The 23,117-nt window shown below is 40.6% G+C and overlaps 2 protein-coding genes across 2 annotated transcripts in view; one reads left to right on the plus strand and one right to left on the minus strand.

The window, feature by feature from the left end:
• The first annotated feature begins 1,774 nt into the window (after positions 1-1,774).
• SAMD13 (sterile alpha motif domain containing 13) lies at positions 1,775-11,603 on the plus strand. Its single transcript, XM_010006601.1, has 3 exons — positions 1,775-1,861; positions 5,649-5,760; positions 10,431-11,603. Exons 1-3 carry the CDS (start codon positions 1,809-1,811, stop codon positions 10,572-10,574), a joined length of 309 nt encoding a protein of 102 aa, XP_010004903.1. The 5' UTR covers positions 1,775-1,808; the 3' UTR covers positions 10,575-11,603.
• Positions 11,604-18,034: 6,431 nt separating this feature from the next.
• Positions 18,035-23,117, minus strand: part of LOC104396832 (uricase-like) — a 5,999-nt gene continuing 916 nt past the window's right edge. Inside the window, exons 2-7 of the mRNA XM_010006729.1 lie at positions 22,400-22,516; positions 22,196-22,274; positions 20,418-20,604; positions 19,799-19,922; positions 19,304-19,387; positions 18,035-18,314 (exon numbers count right to left, since the gene is read on the minus strand). Of these exons, the coding sequence (XP_010005031.1) occupies positions 18,177-18,314; positions 19,304-19,387; positions 19,799-19,922; positions 20,418-20,604; positions 22,196-22,274; positions 22,400-22,516 (729 nt within the window). The 3' untranslated portion in view covers positions 18,035-18,176. The remainder of the gene's footprint in view (positions 18,315-19,303; positions 19,388-19,798; positions 19,923-20,417; positions 20,605-22,195; positions 22,275-22,399; positions 22,517-23,117) is intronic.

A 23,117-nucleotide genomic window follows, 5' to 3' on the forward strand; every position in this document is an offset into this window, starting at 1 on the left:
AGGTGCCGAGCCCCGAGCCCGGGCGGCAGCCGGAGCCTGCGGGGCAGCCGGGGCCAGGGACCTCCGGCCGGTGCGGGGGGTTTTGCGGTCACCTCAGGTGAACCGAGGAGCGGTCCGAGAGAATGCGTGCAGGTATTTGCTCAGCGGTGCAGGAATCGGCGTCTTGTCGATGAGTTTGTTACTGTTCTCTTGGTGCCTTACATGCTGCTAGCTGTGTCATACAGGGTCTGCTTTCTTTTCTGCCTTTTTTTTTTTTTCTTTTTTTTGACAGCAGTATTAATTGCTGTCCTCTATTTTTGCAAAGTTTTAGCTGAAGGGCAGGATTTCCCCATTCTGCACTTCCCAGATCTGTGTGACATTTCAGTGGCATCCATTAATGCTACAGCTGGAACATCCTGAGTCCTTGGTCAGTTCTTTGGTGCTGTCTGAAACAGAAATGGCTTACTTGAGAAGGAAAAGGCTCGAGTCACTTTTGCATGTTCTGCAGAGTGGTAGAAAAAGCTACATGGTAAAAATACACTTCTCACTGTTAGGAGAGAAACAAACTGGATTTTCTCCTGTGTCCTTCGTATGCTCCTTTCATTTCCAGAGTTCAGTATCCTATACCTACAGAAGAAGATGTGCTAGTGCAGGAGGGATGGTCGTGCAATACTGATCAGATACTGATTAAGGCCTCAGGAGTCTGGGGCTCAGTTAGTCACTCTGCTTTACCAGCTTTATGTGTGAGTTGGGTATAAGTCACTTTGTGCTGATCTGTATCTCAGGTTCCTTATTTGTAAAACAAGGCTATGGATTTCAAAACCTAAGTAAGGGTAAGATCTTTTTTTTGACAGCAGTATTAATTGCTGTCCTCTATTTTTGCAAAGTTTTAGCTGAAGGGCAGGATTTCCCCATTCTGCACTTCCCAGATCTGTGTGACATTTCAGTGGCATCCATTAATGCTACAGCTGGAACATCCTGAGTCCTTGGTCAGTTCTTTGGTGCTGTCTGAAACAGAAATGGCTTACTTGAGAAGGAAAAGGCTCGAGTCACTTTTGCATGTTCTGCAGAGTGGTAGAAAAAGCTACATGGTAAAAATACACTTCTCACTGTTAGGAGAGAAACAAACTGGATTTTCTCCTGTGTCCTTCGTATGCTCCTTTCATTTCCAGAGTTCAGTATCCTATACCTACAGAAGAAGATGTGCTAGTGCAGGAGGGATGGTCGTGCAATACTGATCAGATACTGATTAAGGCCTCAGGAGTCTGGGGCTCAGTTAGTCACTCTGCTTTACCAGCTTTATGTGTGAGTTGGGTATAAGTCACTTTGTGCTGATCTGTATCTCAGGTTCCTTATTTGTAAAACAAGGCTATGGATTTCAAAACCTAAGTAAGGGTAAGATCATATGTCTGTTCGGATCCTCTGTATAGCAGGGTGACTGAAGGCAAAATAAGCCCTCTTGGTATCTAGCTATATATTTCAGATCAATCTCTGTGAATATGAATGTATAGTTTGATCAGAATTGTATTGGTTTCAAAAAGGATCACATGTGACATTACCTTCCTTGGTTTTCAGGCCTGAAATATTTCTTGTGTTTGAAGCACTGGTCAGCTTTTCCTAGTTCACTAGCTATTATCAGCTTTGACAGGCTTCTGAGGAAAACGGTCTTTGACTGCACCTTTGCTTTCAGGTGGAAACATGGTTGTGTCCCTGTACAATGCTTGCTTCTGTTGAATTCTGTTGCTTATTTCATACTACCAATAATTAAACACAGATTTTTTCCCCCCTATTGATCAGTTGCTGAAGTAAAAGAAACCTCTATCCTCCCCATGCTAACTGTTGACATGGAAAACAAGGAAAATGGCTCTCTGGATGTCAAAAAGTAAGTGAATCCATAGTGTTCAGTTTATATAAACCACACATGGATCGTGACTCTCGTTTTCCCGTGACTTAATTCAATTGGCAAGGGTGGACACTTCCATTTTCACTCATTTCAAACTTTCCTTGTTCTCAATTACTTTTATTGTATTTCAGCTTTGAAATAGAAGAGCCTTGGGCACTGAACTGATAAAGTGATATGTGGGAGGTCTATAGCAATGGAGAGTTGCAGAAGTTAGTGACTTAAGTTAGGGGGTATACCTTTCTCCATTGATTTCTCCTCTCAAACAGAGAGTAAAGCAAGTGATAGCATGGAAAGCAATGCTCTGCCTCTGCTCACCTGTCTGCTAGTGGCTTTTGCAGAACCAATGCCTGATGGCACGAAGTGTCCTCTGTGGAGGTCTTCTCTCTGTCTCTTCCAACAAGACTTATGTCCTTCACTGCTGACTGTCCAGTCTTTCAGAGTTGAAAAGTAGTAGCAGCAGCGGCATGTGTCTTTGGTGTCAGTTCTCTTCTGGAACAAATATTTTAAGGTGTTTGCTGGAGAAGCCCTAAACTGCTGGGTTTTTACTTCAGACCTGCCGTGGGAATAATAAATGACGTGGTATGCACTGCTCTATGATTTTCTTTAGTGTGGTAGACTGCAGACAAAGGGATAGGAACTGTTTTGAAGGCATTTCCGTATCCTTAAAGGTCAGCAATTCTTAGACTAGGATGAGCAATTCTAAATGAAGTTATGATCTGAGAAGTGGAGTTCTGGAAAAATTTAGCCTTGCAGCTTTAGGGTTATAGAAACCATGCTCAGTTAGATTTATACATATATAGATCTAGATCTGTATATTAAAAAAAATCCACACAAAGCTCCTAGAGAGAGTTCTTAGTCTGTCCTTTCAAACTGCAAGACTTATGCAAAACACAAACTGCACTTTTGCAAAGTTGTACCTCATTCTTCTCTTTCTCTTTTCTGTAAACCTCCCAAGAAAACTTGACAATGCTTAGGTTCCCAGGCACTACAGTAATATAAATAATAATAATGGTTACTTCAGGATGCTGATTAAACACCCAGTTATGATAAAAAGATTGGGTGGCAGCCATTAAAATGAGCATGCTCCCCCTTCGCTTGAGACATTGGTTACAACACATCAACTTAAAATGCATTTCCCTATTCAGTGACTATAAATAGATTATACCGTGTATGTCCCTCAGAAGCCACCTTCAGTTGGCAGTCTTGCTTCTATAGTGAGGATGCCATGGTTGGGAAGAGAAGGGAGGTAGTCAAAACAAGGACAGTTTGTATTTAATTATTTTCCCCTAAGGCTTAAGTGATAAAGGCTCATCTATTAATTGGGAAGGTGGCTTTTTAAAACTGATGGGAATTGTAATTAAACTGATCCAGAGCTGTAGTTTCTAAATTAATGTATACAGTATCTGTGTGTGCATATCTACAAAGGAAGTATTTGGCACTTTCTTCAAGTGGTTATAAATAGCTTGGATAAAATCTGTTTGTTCACAGCCATATCCTTTCAGACCTTGCTGCTTCTGCCACATGATGGCAATAAAAGCACAGGGACAGAGCTGGAAAGCAGACAAGCATAGTCTTTATTCCTTATTAGTGCATCTAGTATCTTGTTAAAAAGCCTTAAATGCCAGCCCTCTTAAGATATTACAGTATCCAGGATGTCTGTCATAAACCGTTGATGGTTGTTGCATATTTCCTTTTCTTGTCTAAAGAATGGAGCCATGTAAAACAGCAGGGCAATTATACTGTTTAAGTCTAGAAGCCAAATGAGCATCTGTGTGAGTAGATGGGTTAAAATCCAGCCAGTCTCCAACAGTATGCCACATGCCTTCGAGTTTTCTGCAGCTGTAGTAATTGGCTTCACTTGAGGTCCAGCACGATGCTATTCCTTGAAGCAGGAACTTGCATTTATTTCCTATGAATAGTTAATGACTAAGGTAAAGACCCTGAAGTCATTGCAGTTGGGCCTGAGATGTGGCTGGACCAAGTTGTTGTTCCTTAGTGGTAAAAGAGGAGATACATGAAAAGTAATGCACCTCAGCTGAAATACAAAATTATGGGAAGGAGGGTTTGGGATCATATTTAGTTTGAAATCAGTGCATTTTGGGAATTATGCAAAATACTGTTAGGAGGTATTTTTACAGATTGAAACTTTCTTTTACTGCTTAGGAATAATTAAATATATTTTAGGTTTCATTATTTTTTTTTAAAATACCAAGTTGTTGGGATTTTGTTTGTTTAATTTTAAGTGGAAGATGAGTAATTGAAAGTGAGTCTGTGTCTTGAGAAAAACGCAGATTTAAATATAATTCTCAAAATACTGATGTTACAAATATGTATAGGGTTTTTTCTGGTTCTGTCCATGTTTTACTACTTAGTCTTCAAAATCTGCACAACACCAAAAATCTTAACTGAAAGGTGCTCTTTGATTAAAAAAAATTTTAAAATTCACCTCAGATAAGGCCACATAGTCTTATTTTCAGTTTTGCTGAGTGTTGCCTTTCTATTTCATCACAGTCAGTGAAGGGATTCATTAAGTCAGTCATACTTGATGAGCAGATGCAAGAAACTCTGACCCTTTGGTCATTGCTCTGAGATACGTGTATATTCCATGTGGTAAGGGAAATAAGCTGCTTTTAGAAGGCCACCTGTAGCATAAAGCAGGATATCAAGGTTGCAGTGTGAGTCTGTAGGGCCAGAATTTTGTTGTAGTATTGACAGGTACATTCCAAGAGTTAAGGGGAGAAGCAAAAAACATTGTGTTCATAAGTCCTCCTTCCCAGGGCTCAGCTAGTTGTAGAAATGGGCATGATCTAGAATAGGTGATCAGAGGCAGTATATGTGATTCTGTTCACTTCTTTTCATGGCTGGTTGGAAAAAATGGTTGGACCTTGATTCACTCAGTTGTTTTCCTGAGACATACAAGTCTAGGCAAGACAGAGGTGATGACAGTTGGAAAAGAAAAAAATGAAGGACAGAACAAAAATGCTGCCAGGAGAGTATAATCTGTGTTTCTTTTCCAGCTGGTGCTGTTGAAAATCAAAGCCCTGCCTCTAAGCTTCAGGACCTGAAATGGACAGGATTCTGACATCTGCCCTGATCTGTATATTTTTGATATTTCTTCATTAGCATCATGGTTAAACATGCAGAACAGCAGAAAATGTTTGGCTTGAACTTTATGATGTCTAGTTGGAGAAACTTGTTAATGAAGTTCATTCTTTTGATGTCTTGCTCTTCATCCTCCTAAATTATCTTAGGAAAGACAATTAAGCTTGCTGTATGTCTTTTTTACCAAGAATTTGCAGATACATAAAGGCTGTCTGAGAGAGGGTAATGGCAGGCTGAGGATAAGTAGTGCAGGAGGATAGTAATACGAGTCATTGGTTGGGTTTGCTACTGTGGGAAGCAATTGCCTGGGGTCAGTCACTGAAGTAATTAATTCTTACTGTGTTTAGCAGTTGTTTTCTCAGATGCATAGCTATTTAAAATGTCCATATATTTGTCAAACCTTGTTGTTACCTTTGGCTGATGTGAAGATTCATATACATTCTTTTTTTCTGAAGGGAGAGGTACCTCAGTTCTCCCCATCATCATCCAGTTTTTGAAATGAAAGAGGAGTGCCTGTTCTTCTGTCGGGGCAGGGGGAGGTGTGTCGAAGGATGCTTTTCCTGTAGGAACAGGGAAGGAGGGGATGTATGTGGGATATGCGCAAAGAAACAGAAGAGGCTCTGCATACGCTTCATGATTCCTTGTCTGGATTTGCACTTTGCAGTTCAGTAGAGAATGGGAGACCTCTGGATCCTGCCGACTGGGCTGTTATCGATGTTGTGAATTATTTCAGAACAGCTGGATTTGAAGAACAAGCCAATGCTTTTCAAGAACAGGTAAATCTGTTAGGAAACACCTTTTGACTGCCCTTAGTTTCTCACATTGCCCATTTTTGCTGTGGACCTGGTTATGGAAGTGAAAATCCCATATTAGAGGAGGGGGCGGTTTGAGTCTGTTAGTGCGTGAAAATCCATGGGACTATGATCTCTGAGTAATAGTATTGTTCTACAAGGTGTGGATAATGTGTTGGAGTTTCTTTAAAACAGTCATCTGAAAGGTGAGAACTCTAAACAATTTTTCTGGCTTGGACTCAGTGTCCCTATACAACCCACTCAGTTTCACTATCTTGTTGTTTAAATGTGAATGGTAATTCCCTTCTTCTGTAGTGTAATGTGCAAATATACTCATGAATATTTATAAAATCCAGAGCTTCTAAGTAGCAAGTTGCTTTTGAAGACCTAAAGTGAAAAAGGGGCTTCTGTGTTTCATTGAACTTGACAGGGAAGGACAAGCTGGCAATAAAGGTGAAGAATCTTTTTAGGTGCAGGAGCAGCTTGGTTGTAGGACTTAGTCGAGGTTGGGTTTTAATTTCTGGACCTTGTAACTGCTGATACTAATGGATGACTTGTTCTGGTAGTTTTGATCAGCAAAGGGCTTAACAGTCATATGGTCCCAAGGTGTGTATAGAGGAGAAGCACTGGGAGGTTGGCTAACTTGGCCTATAGGTCAGCCCTTCCTTAGAGAAGGAACTTGTATCTCCAGATTGTCATTTCAGCATCTTCCCTAATAAGTCTACAGATTTGTGTGAGACTACCAGGAAATTAGATACCAACACTTGTATTTAGTATCAAAGTAGACTTGAATTCCCAGGGCACTGAGGTAGTGCAAGTTATTTTCAGCTTTTCAGGGAAACCGTACATCTCACGTGAAATAATGTTACTGTTGGTCTAATTGGCCTTGCTGATCTTCAGCACCTGGATGGTGAAATCCCATCTGATTGTAATTAATTACTGTAACAGAGTATCTAAATTTAACTCTTTGTTCATGGGGGTAAAGAGCCTAGGGGTTGGATGATTGGGAGCAGAGAGAGGCTTTTTCTGCCACTGCTACTAATTTGTCAGAATTTCAAGATGGGTAAACAGGAGGAAAAAACAGTTTAAGTGTATCCATTCCTTAATGCCTGTATCTATGTCACTTCAACAGCTATGGAAACATGGCTTGAAAAAACACACAGGCGAAGTAATTGCAGCCTCTGGGGTTTTTTTCCTCATACTGATAGATACCTCTGACTTTCATCAAGTATCTTAACCTCTCTGCACCTCAGCTGGCTTGTCAATAATACTGCAGTAATTACTACTGATCTTGCAGCAGAAAGGTGAGGCTAAGTCATGAGTTTTGGCAAAGCAGTTTGCAACAGCCTGATGGAAAGCAGCATAGAAGTAGAGTGGAAATGTTTTTTTAGTGTTCTGCAGTAAGGGCAAGTGTCTTCAGGAGGACAGCTGAAGTAAGCTGCTTTTTGTCAGTGTGTTGCCAGAGCTCTGCTAGTATAGCCATGGGCAAAAATGTGGCAGTGATTCTCCTGCCAACTTCACTTTATGCGAAAGCCTTGGAGAGTGGGGCTGACAGCTGCCACCAAGATACAGCCAGGAGATGTGGGATGGACACTCAGAGCAGAATTCATTGCCGCTTCCTTCCCCCTTTATTGCCCTAGAAGCACAAGGCGCAGCAAGTGCCTGGTTCTCTGTGCCAGCCCTGCCAGCCCATTCCCTGTTTGCACCAGGAACAGCTCCAGAAGCAACCCTGTCCCTAATCTCTTATCAGTGGTAGTTTGTTTCCTCTGCACTTTTTACTAATCACTAACTTTAACTCTATGCTTATGTTGATTGTTACCAGGATCTCTCAGGCCTTCCAAGTATGGCAATGCAGTCAGGCTCACTTTGAACCCTCACCTTTCCTATGTCTCTAGAGTGGTCAAGTGTGCAGCTGTGAGCAGTTTCCTCTGTCATTTGTATTGTAGCTTGCCTGGGCCTCAGAAACCGACTTTCATTTGATCTGTTACTGCCCTGAATGTATGATGGCAGGGAATGAGGCTGTAAATGTATTCCATTTCACATACAACACTGAGAAATTCTTTCCCACTGAACTGCTTCAGTCGGGGTAGCACCAGGGTTTCCTAACAAAACATCTGTAGACTAGAATATAACAATGAGATCTATTATTACATCCAGCTTTTATACAACAGTAACAGAGTCCACACTTTCTTTTGATAAATCTGAATACATCTGGACTCACCCAAAGCAAGTTCCTCAAGGAATTTTTAAGACCTGAATTTTTCTTAAAACATTTTAAGGAGAATAACAAAACATTGTAAGGAGTGCAGAATGTTTTATTCAAACTATATTGTAAGTACTATTGAGAAGTGATGATTGTATGATGATTACACCACTATTCCTTCTTGGAGTTCCACCGATGTCAGCAAGTCAAAAGAGCTTACTGGTGAAAACAGAGTCAACTGAAAGGTGTTGCCCAATAACAAAAACCCATAACATCAGCAAGCAAATCAGACAAGCCAAGAAGCTGGGGGCATAGGATAATTGAGGAGAGAGGCAGAGCAAATACAAGGTGAGGGTGTGGCTACCTTCAGAGAACTGCCAGTACATGGATGAACTTTCTCTAGGAGCCCTGAGAGCACAGGGGGTGTGGCTCACTCAAAGGCTGAAGCTGTTTGCCGTGTCAGGGGACGCACTAGACCTTTGCCTGACTTTCGTTATTGCCCGTGTGGATTCTCAACCAGTAGTATTGCAGTAGCTAGATAACCCAGGTAACCCAGTGGTAGTTCACTGGCCTCTCTACAATGCTGTGCCAGAAGGGATACAGGTTTCATGCTAACTTGTGTCCGCTGCTGCTTTCTAGCAGAGCGATGGCATGAAGAAGCATATGGGCAAAGTGCTGGGAGGACTTGAAGCTTTGCTGGTCCTCTTGTTATTTGCTGAAGACACTGTGCTATGGCTTTTGAGGTCGTCCTGGCACGGTAGGGAATTATGATTAGCTCTAGTTGTGCAGAGGAGTGCTCCTGCAGATGACATTAAAAAGCTGGCATTGAAGTTGTGTCCTTAAGAAAAATCCAGAAAATAGAGAAGTAACAGAGAAGAAATTCAGAGAAATCACCAAAATGTGCAAAATCTTTCCTGCTGCTAAAACATAGAATGGCTATGACAAATCTACAGAAGCAGGTTTAAGTGGAAAACTATAAAGTGGAAGGGGTAAAGCTTGCAAAACACACAAAGATATAACCATTTCTGGATACATAACCACTCATTTCTACCCAGGTTTGTTTAGAGAATCTGTTTTCTATTCAGTGAAAGCCTTAGTAGTTACCAGCATTTCTGGAATCTGCGAGGAACCCTGTGGAAGAAGAAGGGAAAGGAATAATATTTTTCTTCCTATTCTTGGCATTTCTCCTGTTCCAGGTGCTGGCTTTACTCAGTTTGGATCCTACCAAGCTGGAGGTATAGCAGAAAGATACCATTGGCCTTCTTGGCCACAAGGGCTCATTGTTGTCCCATGGATAACTTGTTGTCTACAGGACTCCTGAGTCCTTCTGCACAGAGCTGCTCTCTAGCAGATCACCTGCCTGTACTGGTGCATTTTGGTTTTCCTTCCCAGGAGCAGGACTCTGCATTTGCTCCTTGCCCAGCTCTCCAACCTGTCCAAATCTCTGTGATTCTGTGATATATTTCTTTGGGCTATGACAACCTTAAGAAGTCTGTCTTTGTTAAGAGACACAGTGCATTGTTGTGTAGATGTAGCTCCTGTTTCCTGTGTAGTGTAGTGTGATTACACTGTAGGAATATGTAAAGAAAAGGATGGTCCTGTGTCTAAAACAGAGATGGGAGTTGAGAAATGTGGATTCTTTCTTTTCCATTTTTAACCTCTGAAAAGTCATGTACAGGTAGTTTTCAAATATACAGCAAGCTTTTGAGGTGGAAAAAACAAAAATCCTACAGGATTTATAATCTAAATAGGTCAGAAGGCCAAGGTTTGAGAGAAAAAAAACCAAAAGTATCTGATTTAGAAGTGGGAATTTTAAGTGAGAACAATTAGAGGCTGAGACCTAAGCTAGGAAGTTTCTGCTTTTAGCCTCTTCCATTATAATTGGAGGAAGAGAAGTTCCCTCAGAGTGCTGAGCTCCACATTTAGGCCCTGGTAAAATTTATGATTACAGGAGTCTTTTTTTCTTTTTTCTTTTTTCTTTTTTTTCTTTTTTTTTTCCCCTCTAACAGGAAGCATGGGAAGGTTTGTAAAGAAGGCACCTGAAGTTATTAGCAGATACTGACTAGTCCAAACTTGTGTATCACTCTGGTAATTCTTCTCAAATGCCCTTCATAAGCCGCCTTCTTAAGAGTATCCTTCCCTTAATGGCTGATAATTAGACAATCTTCACATATACCTATTAATTTGAAACAGGTTTACAGGAAGGGAGTTTTGAAATTAGGCTTGTTTTAGGTTTTGTGCTCAACTAAGTAGTATTTATGCCTTAGCACAAGGGAGCACTTGAAAAGCAGGCAACAGAACTTAACAGCTATAAACACAGTTTCATGAAAATAAAGGCTACTATTTATTTTCTTATTGACCCTCTGTAGTAGTCTTCCATTTGTTGCATGACTTATTCTCACCTGTTAGTTCTGTACATTTGTCTTTATCAACTCTTTAATTCTTCTTATAGGAAATTGATGGCAAATCATTACTGTTGATGACAAGAAATGATGTACTGACTGGACTTTCATTAAAACTGGGGCCTGCGCTGAAAATCTATGAGTATCACGTAAAACCTCTACAGACACAGCATCTAAAGAACAACTCCTTATAGCGAATTGTCTAATTGGGGTCATGTTGTGCCTCAAACAATAAATAAGCAATTTGGTTTCATGTGATGGAACTTTGTAAAGAGAGAATATATCTATTAAGAATTTAAACCAAATTACAATATGTATCCTATTGGATAGAGTTGGCAATATACTGTATACTGAGTCTGAATTGAGAGAGGTGATGTGTATTTTTTACATAGTACATAATGATTTTCTCTTTTAGGAACTATCAATGAGCATGTTGAGATAGCTACATCACAGTATCCAGAACAAAAGGGAGGTATGTCGTTCTCATTTTTGAGCCAGACGTATTCTTGATTTCATTAATTAAAATACCAAAAAAACAAACAAAAAACCCCAAATAGAGTTTTTATGTACCTTTGGAAGAGAGAAATAGATTAAAGTAGGTTTTGGTTTACCTAAAAGACCTATTAAAATTAGTACTTAGAATTTTAGGATGGGACTGACACTTGCCAACTCACCCTTTTTTGCAGAGGGTCCTATTTTGACCTTATTAAGGTTTACTTGTGGTATGCTGCAATGTTTGAAGCTGTACATACAACTAACATAACCCCTTCGGTAGCAGAAGGTGTTGCTGACAGGTGAAACTGGGTTGTGTATTTTTTGCTGTCCTTTAAATTTTCAGCTTGTTTTCACCTGTTTTTAATAGTAGTTCTATGTAAAGTATAGTTGGTTTTAAAAAATTCATGTTACTTTGCAAAACAAAAAAGCCCCTTTGTTTTATTCTTTTTTTTAATTTATGATAACTTGTTTTCTAACATTATGCAGAAGTTTGTAAAAACAGTAAAATTCTGCACATTTTAATATTGTCTGTCATTGGTGTTGTAATGGTTGATTTTTTTTTAATGCTTTACTTAATAGTTTGAATACTTGTTTTAAAAACTGAAAGAAGCTGTCTTGTCACCATACATCTCTGTTAAAAGAGAGTCTTGTTCAATCTGTTTGTACCAGTTCCCTATTTAATAGGTTGCTTGCTATATCCCAATAAAGCATTGCTTATGTTTGGATTCAGTTTACTTTACAGGTCTTTTACTTTCTCTGTTTCTTTGTTGCTCCGTTTTTTCTCAATTTTTCCATTAAAAAGGTACCAAAACCTACTTAATATTCTATGTTCTTGTGAGCACATTTAACATCACCTACCAGAATATTTAAAGATGTCATTCTTTTTGCTTTCTCTTATCTAATGTAATATATTGTTGAAGGAGGGAATTTGAAGCCCTGCTCACAGTTCACCAGTAACATCTGTGCTTCTTTTACCCCTTTCTAGAGCTGTCAGTGGTGCAGAGGCTCTGTGCTGGCCCTGGTTTGGCATGGTGATTTTCCTGGGAACGTCTGGGAGATAGCCCACAGATGGTGCTCAGTGCTGTCTGGGTTTACCATCTTCTCTGGCCTAGAGGGCTTTGTGATTATCCCCGGAATTGGGTAAAACCCCTGGATGTGGGCTTGCATCAGTGAGGCTGAGCCAAGGAACTGGGAAGAAGGAAATAAACAGGAGAGTGTGGTGAAAAGTTGAAATGATGTGGAAGGAAATGGTGAAGGGGTGCAGCTGAGACGGGAGAAGGTAAGAAAGAGTGGCGCTTTCTGCCAAGTGGGGACAGGATTCAGCGAGAGAAGGGAGAAGGTCCTGTAATCTCTTGCCTAGGTGATGGCCCTCCCTTCACTTCTGACTTGTCCAAGTACAAGGTGGCTGTTGATGCTACAGTGCTAGGAGAGTGGCATATCATTTCTGGTATTGGGATTTGAGAGGGGATAAAGCCACATTAATAGCTGTGCTGTAGGTAGAGTGCACAGTATATGGTACAGTACATTAACTATACAGCAGTGCTAACTGGCTCATACAAGTAGAGGCCTAACAGAAAGCTTGCTGCAAGTGTGAAAGGGTATTTGGAGGATGCTACTCAAGCTGTAACAATATCTTTTTTACTGTCCCTGATCTTTATTGTAATTTCCTACCATTCTCTGAGCTTTTTTATGCTGCTCTTCTCTTAGTGCAGGTGACTGTTCTCGTTTTTGTCTGTTACATTCTCCTTTTAGTTTCTGGGAGAACAAAAAAATATTTTTAAAAGAAACCAGAGGGTTTGAAAGAGGAAGTCAAAGCCAGATTATTTTTAGCTACCATTCCTCTTGCAGAAAACACAGCTGCTGTTGAGATGAGGAAGTGACTGATGGGCATTACTGGAGACCATGTCAACATGGCAGTTCTGAGAGTTGCAGAGAGATGCAGGAATCCAGTTTATAACATGCCCTTAATGTGCCTGCAGCTAGGAGAGTCTCTTTTTTTAAACGCCCTCCCTTCTGCTTAGGACAGTGGTTAAGCTACAAGATGTCCAACTGCTCAGCTGATATTGGGTGTGAGAGTGACGATGGTCTTAGTGCTGGAGGTCTTGCTTTCACACTGAAACAGCAATTCAGAGAGTGGCCTCCTTCTCTGAGAGGCAGTTTTAAGGAGCAAAGCAGCAGTGAGCTCCCCTGCCCCACTGCTGATCAGCACAAGGAGAGACATGCTGCAGCCAAGGTCCTCCTAGTCCAACTCCATCCCCTTCCCTGTCCCTCCTCTTACCTTTTTCATCATACTAGTGCACATCTAACAGAATCTTTCATAGCACTTAAAAAAAAATATTTGAAAATATTTTAATATTCCTTTTTTGGTATAATGGTTGTGAAATACATATTGGTGTTGTTTATTAGCTCTGATGTTCCCTCTCCTCTCAGCTTGTAGCTACACAATGCGTAACATGTTCTATTTGCATCCAAATACAGTGCCAAGTGCCACACATAGAGCACATATAAGGCAACTGTCAGCAAAGTATGGAGGCTGTGACTGTGCCTGGTCACTTTCTAAATCCTGAGAAAATTGTTCTGTCTGCTTGCTGGTATCCCTGTGTCTTATTGTTCCCTTTAAAACAGTTTAATGTGTTCCACTTTATTAATTTGTAGAAAATCGTCCGCTTTTATAATTGCAGGACAAGCCTCAACAGCTGTAGCAAAGGGAGTATCCACCCATGCATCACTCCTGGTTAGAAAGGGCCCAGGCAAAATATCACGTTAGGCTCTTGCTGTCAGTGATTATTTGTTAAATTAACTCTTCTCTCTTTCCACTGCTTTTTTCAACATGTTCAAATTCTACTAAGTTCTTAATCTCTTCCTCTTTGTAAAAAACACCATTTAATCGGTTTGTTATTTTCAACATTCCTGTTTCTGCTGGCACACTTAAGTAACAACCACAGTTATTTGTAAAGCAGAGAGTCTTACTTTCTTTGAGTCTGGGGGAAGCTACAGTCTTATTTCTATTTAAAAAAAAAACTAATATTTTTGAAATTTTTCTAAAATTTGAAGGCTGAGTCTGAGCAGAACCAGAAGATCATCTCACTTTGTCTCTGTTCTGGTTCTTTTAAGTCAGAACAGCAGTTCCTTTCCATCCAGGAGTGAGTTTTGGCCCCAGAGTCATAGGAAATTATTGACTGTAAATGTGCATGTGGACAGTGTAACCATCACTGGCTCAGTGAACAACAGGATGAATCAAGAGGTTTAGAGAAAGGGCTGCTCTACTCTTTCACCTTTACCTCAGGGACAATTGGCATAGGCAATGGATTGACTTCTGCTACCTCTAACAGAGAACAAGGACTTATGTGGTGCTTGAGGATGTCAGCCAGGAGAGCCCATCCAAGTCCTGTTGCATCCCATTGCAGGCCTCTATGCACCTTCACCTCTGTGCTGCTGTTTTGACAGCAGCTTCCCCCAGGAGAGGAATAGAGGACAGTGGCTGTCATTAGCCCACTGGCAGCCTGAAAGGGCAGTCTCCATTGGAATAATGGGCAGGCTGATTTAATAGATAGCTTTCATTCCTGTTGGGAAAAGCTTTTAATATGATAATGTAACTAGGTCATTAAATTTGTTGTTGTGTAGCCTCTATAATTAGGGGATTGTTTGATTTAGCACTGTTGCTTTGGATCCCAGATGTGAATTCAGGTTACTCCGAGAATAACATTAGCTGGTAGAGACTGTAAATCTGGGAAATGCAACTGTAACCTCAAACACCTGGAAAGCTCAAGACGAGCACCATGAAGACTGTAAGTGGCCCTTGGTCTCTGTGTGAGAGTTTCATTGCTAGTGAATGCTGCTGGTGAGCACTGGAAACCACTGTTGTTATATGCTGCACTCATGAGCGTCTTAGTTAAAGGAACAGTCAGCAGTTAGAACTGCTGTTTCATCAGCTGATCTGCTGATAAGGCAACAACAAATGTCTTGGCACTGGTAGGCTTGCACTCATCTCAAGATGTTCTCTTCCTCTTTTCAGATGATTGCTACAATCCAGCTGCCCCTCTATAAACACTCTGCAGTACTTGTTGAGATTGCCCCAGACTTTATAGCAGTTAATCATACCAGAAAAAAGGGAGGAAAGGCTCATCGTTTTCACTGATCCCCAATTCAAGAGTAACATTGCTTTGTCTTTTGCTGATGGATTGCAGCAGGAAGGAAGTAAAGAGTAAGGAACTTGTAGCTGAGTTTGTTTTCCAGCTGGTGGCCAAACCACTGGGAGAAGTGCGGAAGCAGGTGCGCGCCTGGGTGTAGCAACCGTGTTTCACAAGGGTACTCCTGTTCTGCTCCCTCCTCCCTTCTGTATAAATTCCACATGCCACTTTGCCTGGGCTTCTCATCCTGGAAATGTGTGATATAGAAGATGTGGAAACATTGCAGGAGTACAAGCCATTAAAACTTGAGCTCTTGTCTTTTCCAGTCAGATGTAGATGTTAATATGGGAATTAATGCCTAAAACCACTCTTTAAGAGGTGGCATAAGCCCCCTTCAGTAATCAGGAACTTTGGTTCCTGCTGTTATGTTTCCCTCTGCACCAGAGCTTTCTCTGCCCTCTTCTTTTTCAGATTACTGGAACTAATACTGAAGGTTACATTTCATCTTTATTTTAGATATTGGGTGATGAGTTTAGCTAGTGCGTTTTATCTACCTGATGTTGATTGCATGTGGAGGATGATCAGCAGCTAAGAAGGATTTTGGTTGGACTTTCCTGGACAGCTAGCAGGATTGAACAGAAACAGGATTTGAAGGAGTCAAATGCTAAAATTCCAGTAAGATGTTTGTGCACTAGAAATACCCTTTTTCTTGGTAGGAGGCTCCAGGCCTTATAAACTACTGGTATATAGCCCAGGACCAGCAAGATCCATGTTATCAGCAAGATGTGTTTTAAATGGCAATTTTACAATCTGCTAGCTGCTGCTTTTTTTTGGTCAAGTGTGATTGCATCAGCAAAGCATCACAGCTGGCTCTGAATAAAATACAGCAAGCAACTTGAATAGCTGCTCAGGACAGGAGCTGAAAAAACCAAATAAATCTGTCTCAATTAAAATAATGCAAGTCCATTGTGGAGACTGAATCTAATGAAGCCAATGGGAATCTGATGAAGTGTCAGGCCCAAGTAATTCTGGCTAACTCCTATTTCCAAGAATTACTTTTGCCATGTTATCTGAAACTAATTGCTGTATTGAATCTGGGCTTCCTCCGATTGCCTAAACCAGGACACCTAAGTAGTTTTTGTAGAAGCAGCCTGCCCACGTAAGTGACTCAGGTTTGCAGTGCTGGATGGAGCTGTGCTGAGATGCCTTTAAAGACTAGCTGAATGTCTGCATGTCTGTGGAGGTTTATAGAAGCCACATTACATGAGCGTACATGTGTGCTTGTTGCCACAGGGAAGTCTAAATAAACAACTGGTTGTTGCTTTGTGTCCTCATTCTGCTATGAAGGTTAGTCGACTACTGCCTTACAAGCCCACAAACAAAGCACAGGGAGCGACAATAGGAAACCTTCTGTCTCATGTAATAAATTTCTCATAAGGCAGAAGGGAAGTGCATTGTGAAGATCTGCCTTGTTTAGAAAGAGGTACATATTGAATTGTTCAGTGAGGTCCTTTCACATCTATTTTTAGCAGTTGGTACTGAACTGTCATTTGGAACAAGACCAGTTGCTTTTAGAGGTAGAATTGGCAGAGCTGAAACGTATGTCTTTTACTCACAATGTTTACATTTATGTGTAAGTAGTAAATTATTTCATTTCTTATTTGGTAAACAGTCAAATCCGAGTTTGTTTTTTTGATGTTGCTCTTTATTTGCCTTTAAAAGATACATTAATAAATTACAAGCACCTAAAAATAGCAGAAATAGTGAGACACAAGCTCATAAGTACCATACAACACAATCTAACAAGGTGTAAGAAGGAATGTCCCCAGCGAAAGCTGAAAGTGTTGTAAGTAAAACTATCAGAAGTGGCTAGTGGCCAGAGGACATGTCTGGGACAGATGGACTCTGTGGTATCACTTGTCCTGTTGTTTTTCAGGAGATATCTCAGGCTTGTGAACAGTGCATCCATTATGTCCTGCTTACTAAGGCAAGTTTCTGTCTTGCAAAGCACCTCTAAATGTCACATGGTGCAGGACATGTTCCTCAGTTGTGGTGCCTGTGAATTTAATGATTGTACCCAGCAGAGTGCTACAGATCTGTCTGAATTAGGATGGCACAAAGGCTACAGAATTGGAGTTTTCAGAAGTACCTCTGGGCACTTCCCATTTGGTTTGCACTCTCTATGTGAAAATGATGCCCAGAGAAAATGAGAGCAGGCCTTAGATATTGTCAGAAGTAGAGCAGAATTTCTCTTGCAGGTGTGGCAGCTGCAGTTTGTGAGATGAGAATTTTTTTCTGTATATTTTTATCTCTATGTTCAAAGCTATCACCTGGGGTAGCTAAAGTAGGATGTGCAATGTCTGTCATGTCTAGCTTTCTCCCTGCCCCTCTGGAAAGTAATATGGTTACTTAGGGTGACTCCTGCCTGCTTGGAAGTCATTATGAGATATTAGACCGAAGAAAACTATTTAATTAAACTGACAGAGCCCAAAACCGCAAACACCTTAGTGATTAATATTAAAGTAATTATATAGTAACTGTATAATCTGACGAGTAGCAGCAACAGCCATGCAGTCAGAATACATGCAGAGAAAGTAGCTGTAACTATTCACACCAAAAAGGAGCTAGAATAGATAGCTTTTTTTTTTTCTTCTTCATTTCCTTCACAAAAAAATCAGCATCTGACTGATTCTCTATTCAGTTACTGGATCAGAACCTCAGCTCTGTAGATCAGTGTGGCATCAAGAGGTCATGACAGGTTACATCAATGAAAGATCTAGTCTTGTGCCTGTATATTCATTTTACTGAAGGAACATTAATAAATAGAATATACAGAGTTGCTAATTTTACATGTCAAAAGCCTGTTGCAGGCACTATCAAATTAACTGTTTCATTGAGATGTCTAGAAATAGCTAGTTTAAAAATTAATTTACTATAATGTTTCCAGCTGGGATTTTCAAAAGACCATAGGGGATTTCAATCTGTGAATTACACTGAGATTCAGGGGCAGACTTTGATTTCTAAATTCCTGAGGGTCCTTCAGAAATCACAACCTCAGGAGTTCATGGAGAGAAAAGTAGTCAGCAATGGAAGAGGCCAATAAGGAGTATACGTTGATAGAAAAGCCATACTGTTAAGTTTATCAGGGTTGTGTGAGTGTAGCCAAGAGGTTTAGTTTGCCTGGGAAACTGCCAGTCCAAACTGACTTTGCCTCTCATCTTTTAGCATGTAGCTTTGTGCTTCTATGAACTTCTTCCTGCCAAGTGTGCAAGCACAGGAGCCATAGGGAGTTTCCACTGGAACCAGAACCTGGGGGAGATGAACACAAATACCAAGGTCATTTCTGAGACAGGGAGGTACCAGCACCACTGGAGAAGAAAATGCCGCTATTCGCCTCATATCAAAATCACTCCCAGGCCCTTCCCTTATGAATATCAATGATAGATGTTGCTTTTATCTGAAGTGAATGTGAATCGATAATGTCCATCTGAAAGAGGGCAAGGATAGGATTAGATGGCAGCAGAATCACAGAACTTAGGGAGACTAGAGCATAAACAGACTATAGACCATTGATGCAAAATGAAATAACTCAGTTTCTCTCTGTAATGTGAGGATAACCTAACAGACTTTCTGCTCGACCTGCTTGTCAGCTAGAGCAGCTGTGAAGGGAGGAGCAAATACATGCCATCCCCTACATCTCTCACCCTCTGCCTGATCCCAGGCTTATACCTTGTCTGCTGTTGTACCAATCTGCTTTGGCTTGTAATAGCAACAGAAACATCCCTTCACTGCTCCCTTAGAGTGCTGGACTTCTGTCACCTAGGGTTAGCCTATGGCCTAGCTAGCCTACTTGGAACCCCACTGCACCAAGGATGCTTCCTGGTGCTGCCGATGAAGCAGAAGGAGGAGCCATAGTGGGCCAGCTTTTCACACTGCCTGGCTATGTGAAAACACACGTTCTGCTTTGTTAAAACTGCATAGGTTGACATCACTGAAAGTCAAATTCAGTGGAGAAAACAGGAATGATTTTTCAGAGGTAGTCTCTGTTACAGATCCCTTTATCTCTAAAGTATTCCTCTGTGCTGATTTAGCTTTTATCAACAACACAAGAAGGTAATTACCTGTCTTCTATAATCAGTGTGAATCTTGTTTAGAAGTATAGTGGAGTTTTCACTGGGGCTAAGGGAGAAAGTTTGCTCCCTTTACCTCTGTTCTGTGCAGAACAACTGCTATGCTTTAAGGCTGAGTATTTTTAATTTAAAGAGCCCAGGCAAGTTATGTTTGGAGCATTTACTTACTTCTTTGTCATTGGTCAAGCCTAGATTCTTCATGTCTACAACATTATAAAAGGTGTTGTTCAAGACCATTTCTATGACCTGTACCTGAAACCATGAAAACAGATGCAACAATGGATTAGGGCATCTTCTCAGCCAACAGCCTTGGCATCTTTTCACTCACTGAAGAGAAAAGCAGTGCAACCCCCTATATATACAGATGATAAAATGCAAGCTATCAAACATGTAGACACTGTTATAGCACCCATTTCACTTTTGCTCATGTCCTGCCAAGCACTGAGTGATATTCTCCCCCATTATGTTCACAGCCGGGGAGCAGAGTATGAACTTCTCAGCGTGTTTGTATTTTTTTCAGACTGTCTAGCTATACCACCAAACAGTTTCCAACCTTATTTAGAACTGTCAGAGGAAACAATATACTCATTTTGGTCTTCTTAGTAGTCCAATTAACATTCATTATTGTTTAAGTAAAATATCAACAGGAGGAAAGGAAGGTACCTGTGACACTTTGGAAAGGATGGACATCTGGATAGAGTTGACAGTCTTCTGGTAAGAGGGTGAATATTCCCCACAGTCAGGTGGCCCAGAAAAGGCTTCAAGGATACATTCACGGATTTTGTTCCTAGAGGTAACACAGGTTCTTACAAAACCTTGTATCAGCTGTCTCTGTCTAGATGCATAATGTTTTATGTGGGGTTTGGTTTTTTGTTTTATTTTGTTTTCTGTCTTTTCTGACAAATACACAGCACATGGGATTTCATGGAAGAACAATTTCTTTGTTGTGTCACCTCCGAATTACAACCCCAGCTCTAAAATTCACAAATAGGTATTTTGCTAGAAGTACTTAACAAATTAGTTGTTAGTTTGTTCTCCTAAGGTGCTCTGTACTGAACACCAACCTGTCCATTTAAATACTGTTGATTGGTGCACCACTGGAGCGAGGAGTACCCGCCAAGGTGTGCCTCTCACCCCGGTGCCAGGGGCTTAGTGCCACTACTGAGATCTGTGATAGTGGCTGATGCACAGCAACAGCACATCTGGCGCTTACACGTGCTGTCTTGTATTGAGGGACTTTGGGATCATAGATTATGTAATAAATACTTGATTTGACATGTACCATATGCAATCAAAGTCAAAATCTCTGCATTCGCCATAGGACCATTTGCAGAAGAGCTCTCCACATAAAATTCTGTCGTGCCTTTCAGGAAGCGTGGTGTGTTCATTCTTAAAGAAGCCTTCAAATCCAGACTGTGTTGTCTTCATAAGTTTCAGGTCTTTAATTCCAGCAAAAACAACCAGAGGACCTGTGATCCAAAAATGTGAGACAGTATGAGCTCCTTTTCAGGTAGAGAGAAAGAAACTTCTGAAACGTCTGAAATGCAGTGACAGCTCCAGAACTATGAAGCAGTCTGTCCAGTACTCACTTGTGTGCTTCTGTTGCAAGCATAGCTACTTAAAAAAATACGTATTTTCTGTACTGTGATGTTAGCAGAAAGGTAAGAAACAAGACAGAAACTACTGAAATCAGAGCTGAAGCTGGAAAGCAGAGAATCCCATCAAGTGACCTGCATCAGGAAGAGGTAAGGACAGCCTTTATCTTACCTCCTTGTAACTGGGACATACATCAGATTGACTCTCTCTGATGTATGTTCAGGGACTACTAATTGCTCTAAAGGGAAGTGAAGGAAGGTACTAGGGCTGCAGAGTACAGGAAAGGTGAGGTGAGCCTCTTCTAGCAATGTAGACGAGTGTCAAAACTCTGTACAAATGTGGAGCCTCAGTCAAACTCACTTTAGATACCCATGCTGTTTGAGTTTTGCATTCATAAGAACAAGAGGGCAAAGAGCCAATGCAAATCCTTGCAGCTCAGCTAATTAGCAGGAACTGGCATTGATACAGATGCTACCCACAGGTTCAAAATGACTGTTTTTGCTCTTAGCCACTATTTATAAAATGTGCTGTTGTTGTTAACTGCTGTATGGGTGGATTTTCATCTTCTAAAGACCAAACAGTTGTGTCCTTTTTCTTCTGACAAACTGTAGCTAAATAATTTCAAGCAGTCAGCCATACTCCAAACTGATAACTGAAAATTTCACTGACCAGAGCTGCCAAAAATCAGATTCAATAAGGAGAAACTTCTTGGACCGCAGGCTTATCTACAGTCTGTAGAGCTAGTGGCTGAAGCTCATGTTGCTGTTTCTGTGCTGCTCTATGTGCTGACTCCAGCTAGATCAAAGTTGGCTGAATAAAATGTCAATTTATGGAAGGACAGTTGAGCTTGAAAGCTTATGTCTTTTAAGTGTCACAGAAGTCTTAGTGAAGCCAAATGGTGGTTTGTTTACACATGGCATGCAAAAATAGTAAGCACACTCTGAAGTGTTTTCATGTGAAAAACTGTAGACCTGAGTGCTTACAATGTTCAAGCCAGCCTGACTTGCAGCAATTAAATTTCATCTTTCTCAGAAATAAAATCAAGGTGTGCTGACAGGGTTTTGAAAGTAACTACAAACTAGGCAGTTGGCCAACAGCAGTATGGTCTCATGATATATTCCCTTTAGGGTAATGGTAATAGTGAGACTGCCAAACATAATGTAAAAAAGGGAGCAGGCTGTTCCCAGAAGGCTGTTAAATCTGTGACTATTTAGCAGCTGTTGTAACCAGAATATGTGTAGGATATACATACAAATGTGAGCTGCATTACTTCTTCAACCATGTCTCAGATCAAGGGGTGCAAAATTAGACCATAAAAATATTCTCTATTTTAGACCTCTGAAGAGGTTTGGCTATGCTAAAAGCCCTGTTGTATGACTTTTCACTGTCTCTAAAGCAATCTTCATCTCTCATCAGTGGAAATATTTACAGAGAAGTAAGGGAAGCTGCAAATGCTTTTCTCACCATGTCGACACTGCTCAGCTTCACAAAAGCGGATCCCATCAGGAACGCATATAAAGGAGTGGATGTGGGGAATGCCATTCTGCAATTTAGAGCAGATATGTAAGTAAAAGTGCAGTAAATAACATTTTAACTTGAAAATGGGAACTAAGAGTGTGACAAATGGCTCCAGCATAAACAAACTGAATGTATTAGTATTTTAGATACCTCCTGTAGACGTTGCCATGGTACTTCTTGAATGTAGGTTTTGACGTAGGCCACTTGGCAAAATGTTGTCATGAAGTGTTTGCAGATATCTATAGCAAATTGTTCTAAAGTTGTAATCTAAGACAGCAAACAGTATTATTAGAAAGAAGAAATTACTTCTTGTACAAAAGTAGATTGTTCCGATTGTTGTAAATATTTGGGAAGTATCAGTGTGGTTAGAAATACAGATTCCTCTCCGTTCTGATTTTGCACACTCTGCCTAGTTATTCGATTGGCTTGCAGCACATGCCTCAATTTCAGCTACAGAGTCATGTAAAAAAAATCTGCCTCTCTTTAGTGCAGCAAGCTGCAGTGCTTGGACTGAGAGAAACTGCTACAGAAGCCTTACACTTCAAGGATTTAATGCTGTAATAATCATAGTGATATTCTGGTTAAGCTTTATAGGCTAAAGATGGAATTTCATTCCTGAGACAGAGAATTTGTGCTACAGATTGTCACTATGATAGATGCATTTGAGGGAGGTAGGAACACAGTTAACAGAATGAAGTCTCACATACTTTGACCCCTGTTTAGAAGTGCTATATAGGAATAATGCAGTATTATGTGCTATTGGATTTTTTTAAAGATAGATCTTATATGACAAATCTAAAAAAAATACTCCTAGTTCTGTGAGGCAAAAAAAAAAAACCCAGGATTTGGAAAACTAAGAAAGAGTCAG

Source organism: Chaetura pelagica, unplaced genomic scaffold (assembly GCF_000747805.2).
Source record: "Chaetura pelagica isolate M959 unplaced genomic scaffold, ChaPel_1.0 scaffold69, whole genome shotgun sequence".
Lineage (NCBI taxonomy): Eukaryota > Metazoa > Chordata > Aves > Apodiformes > Apodidae > Chaetura > Chaetura pelagica.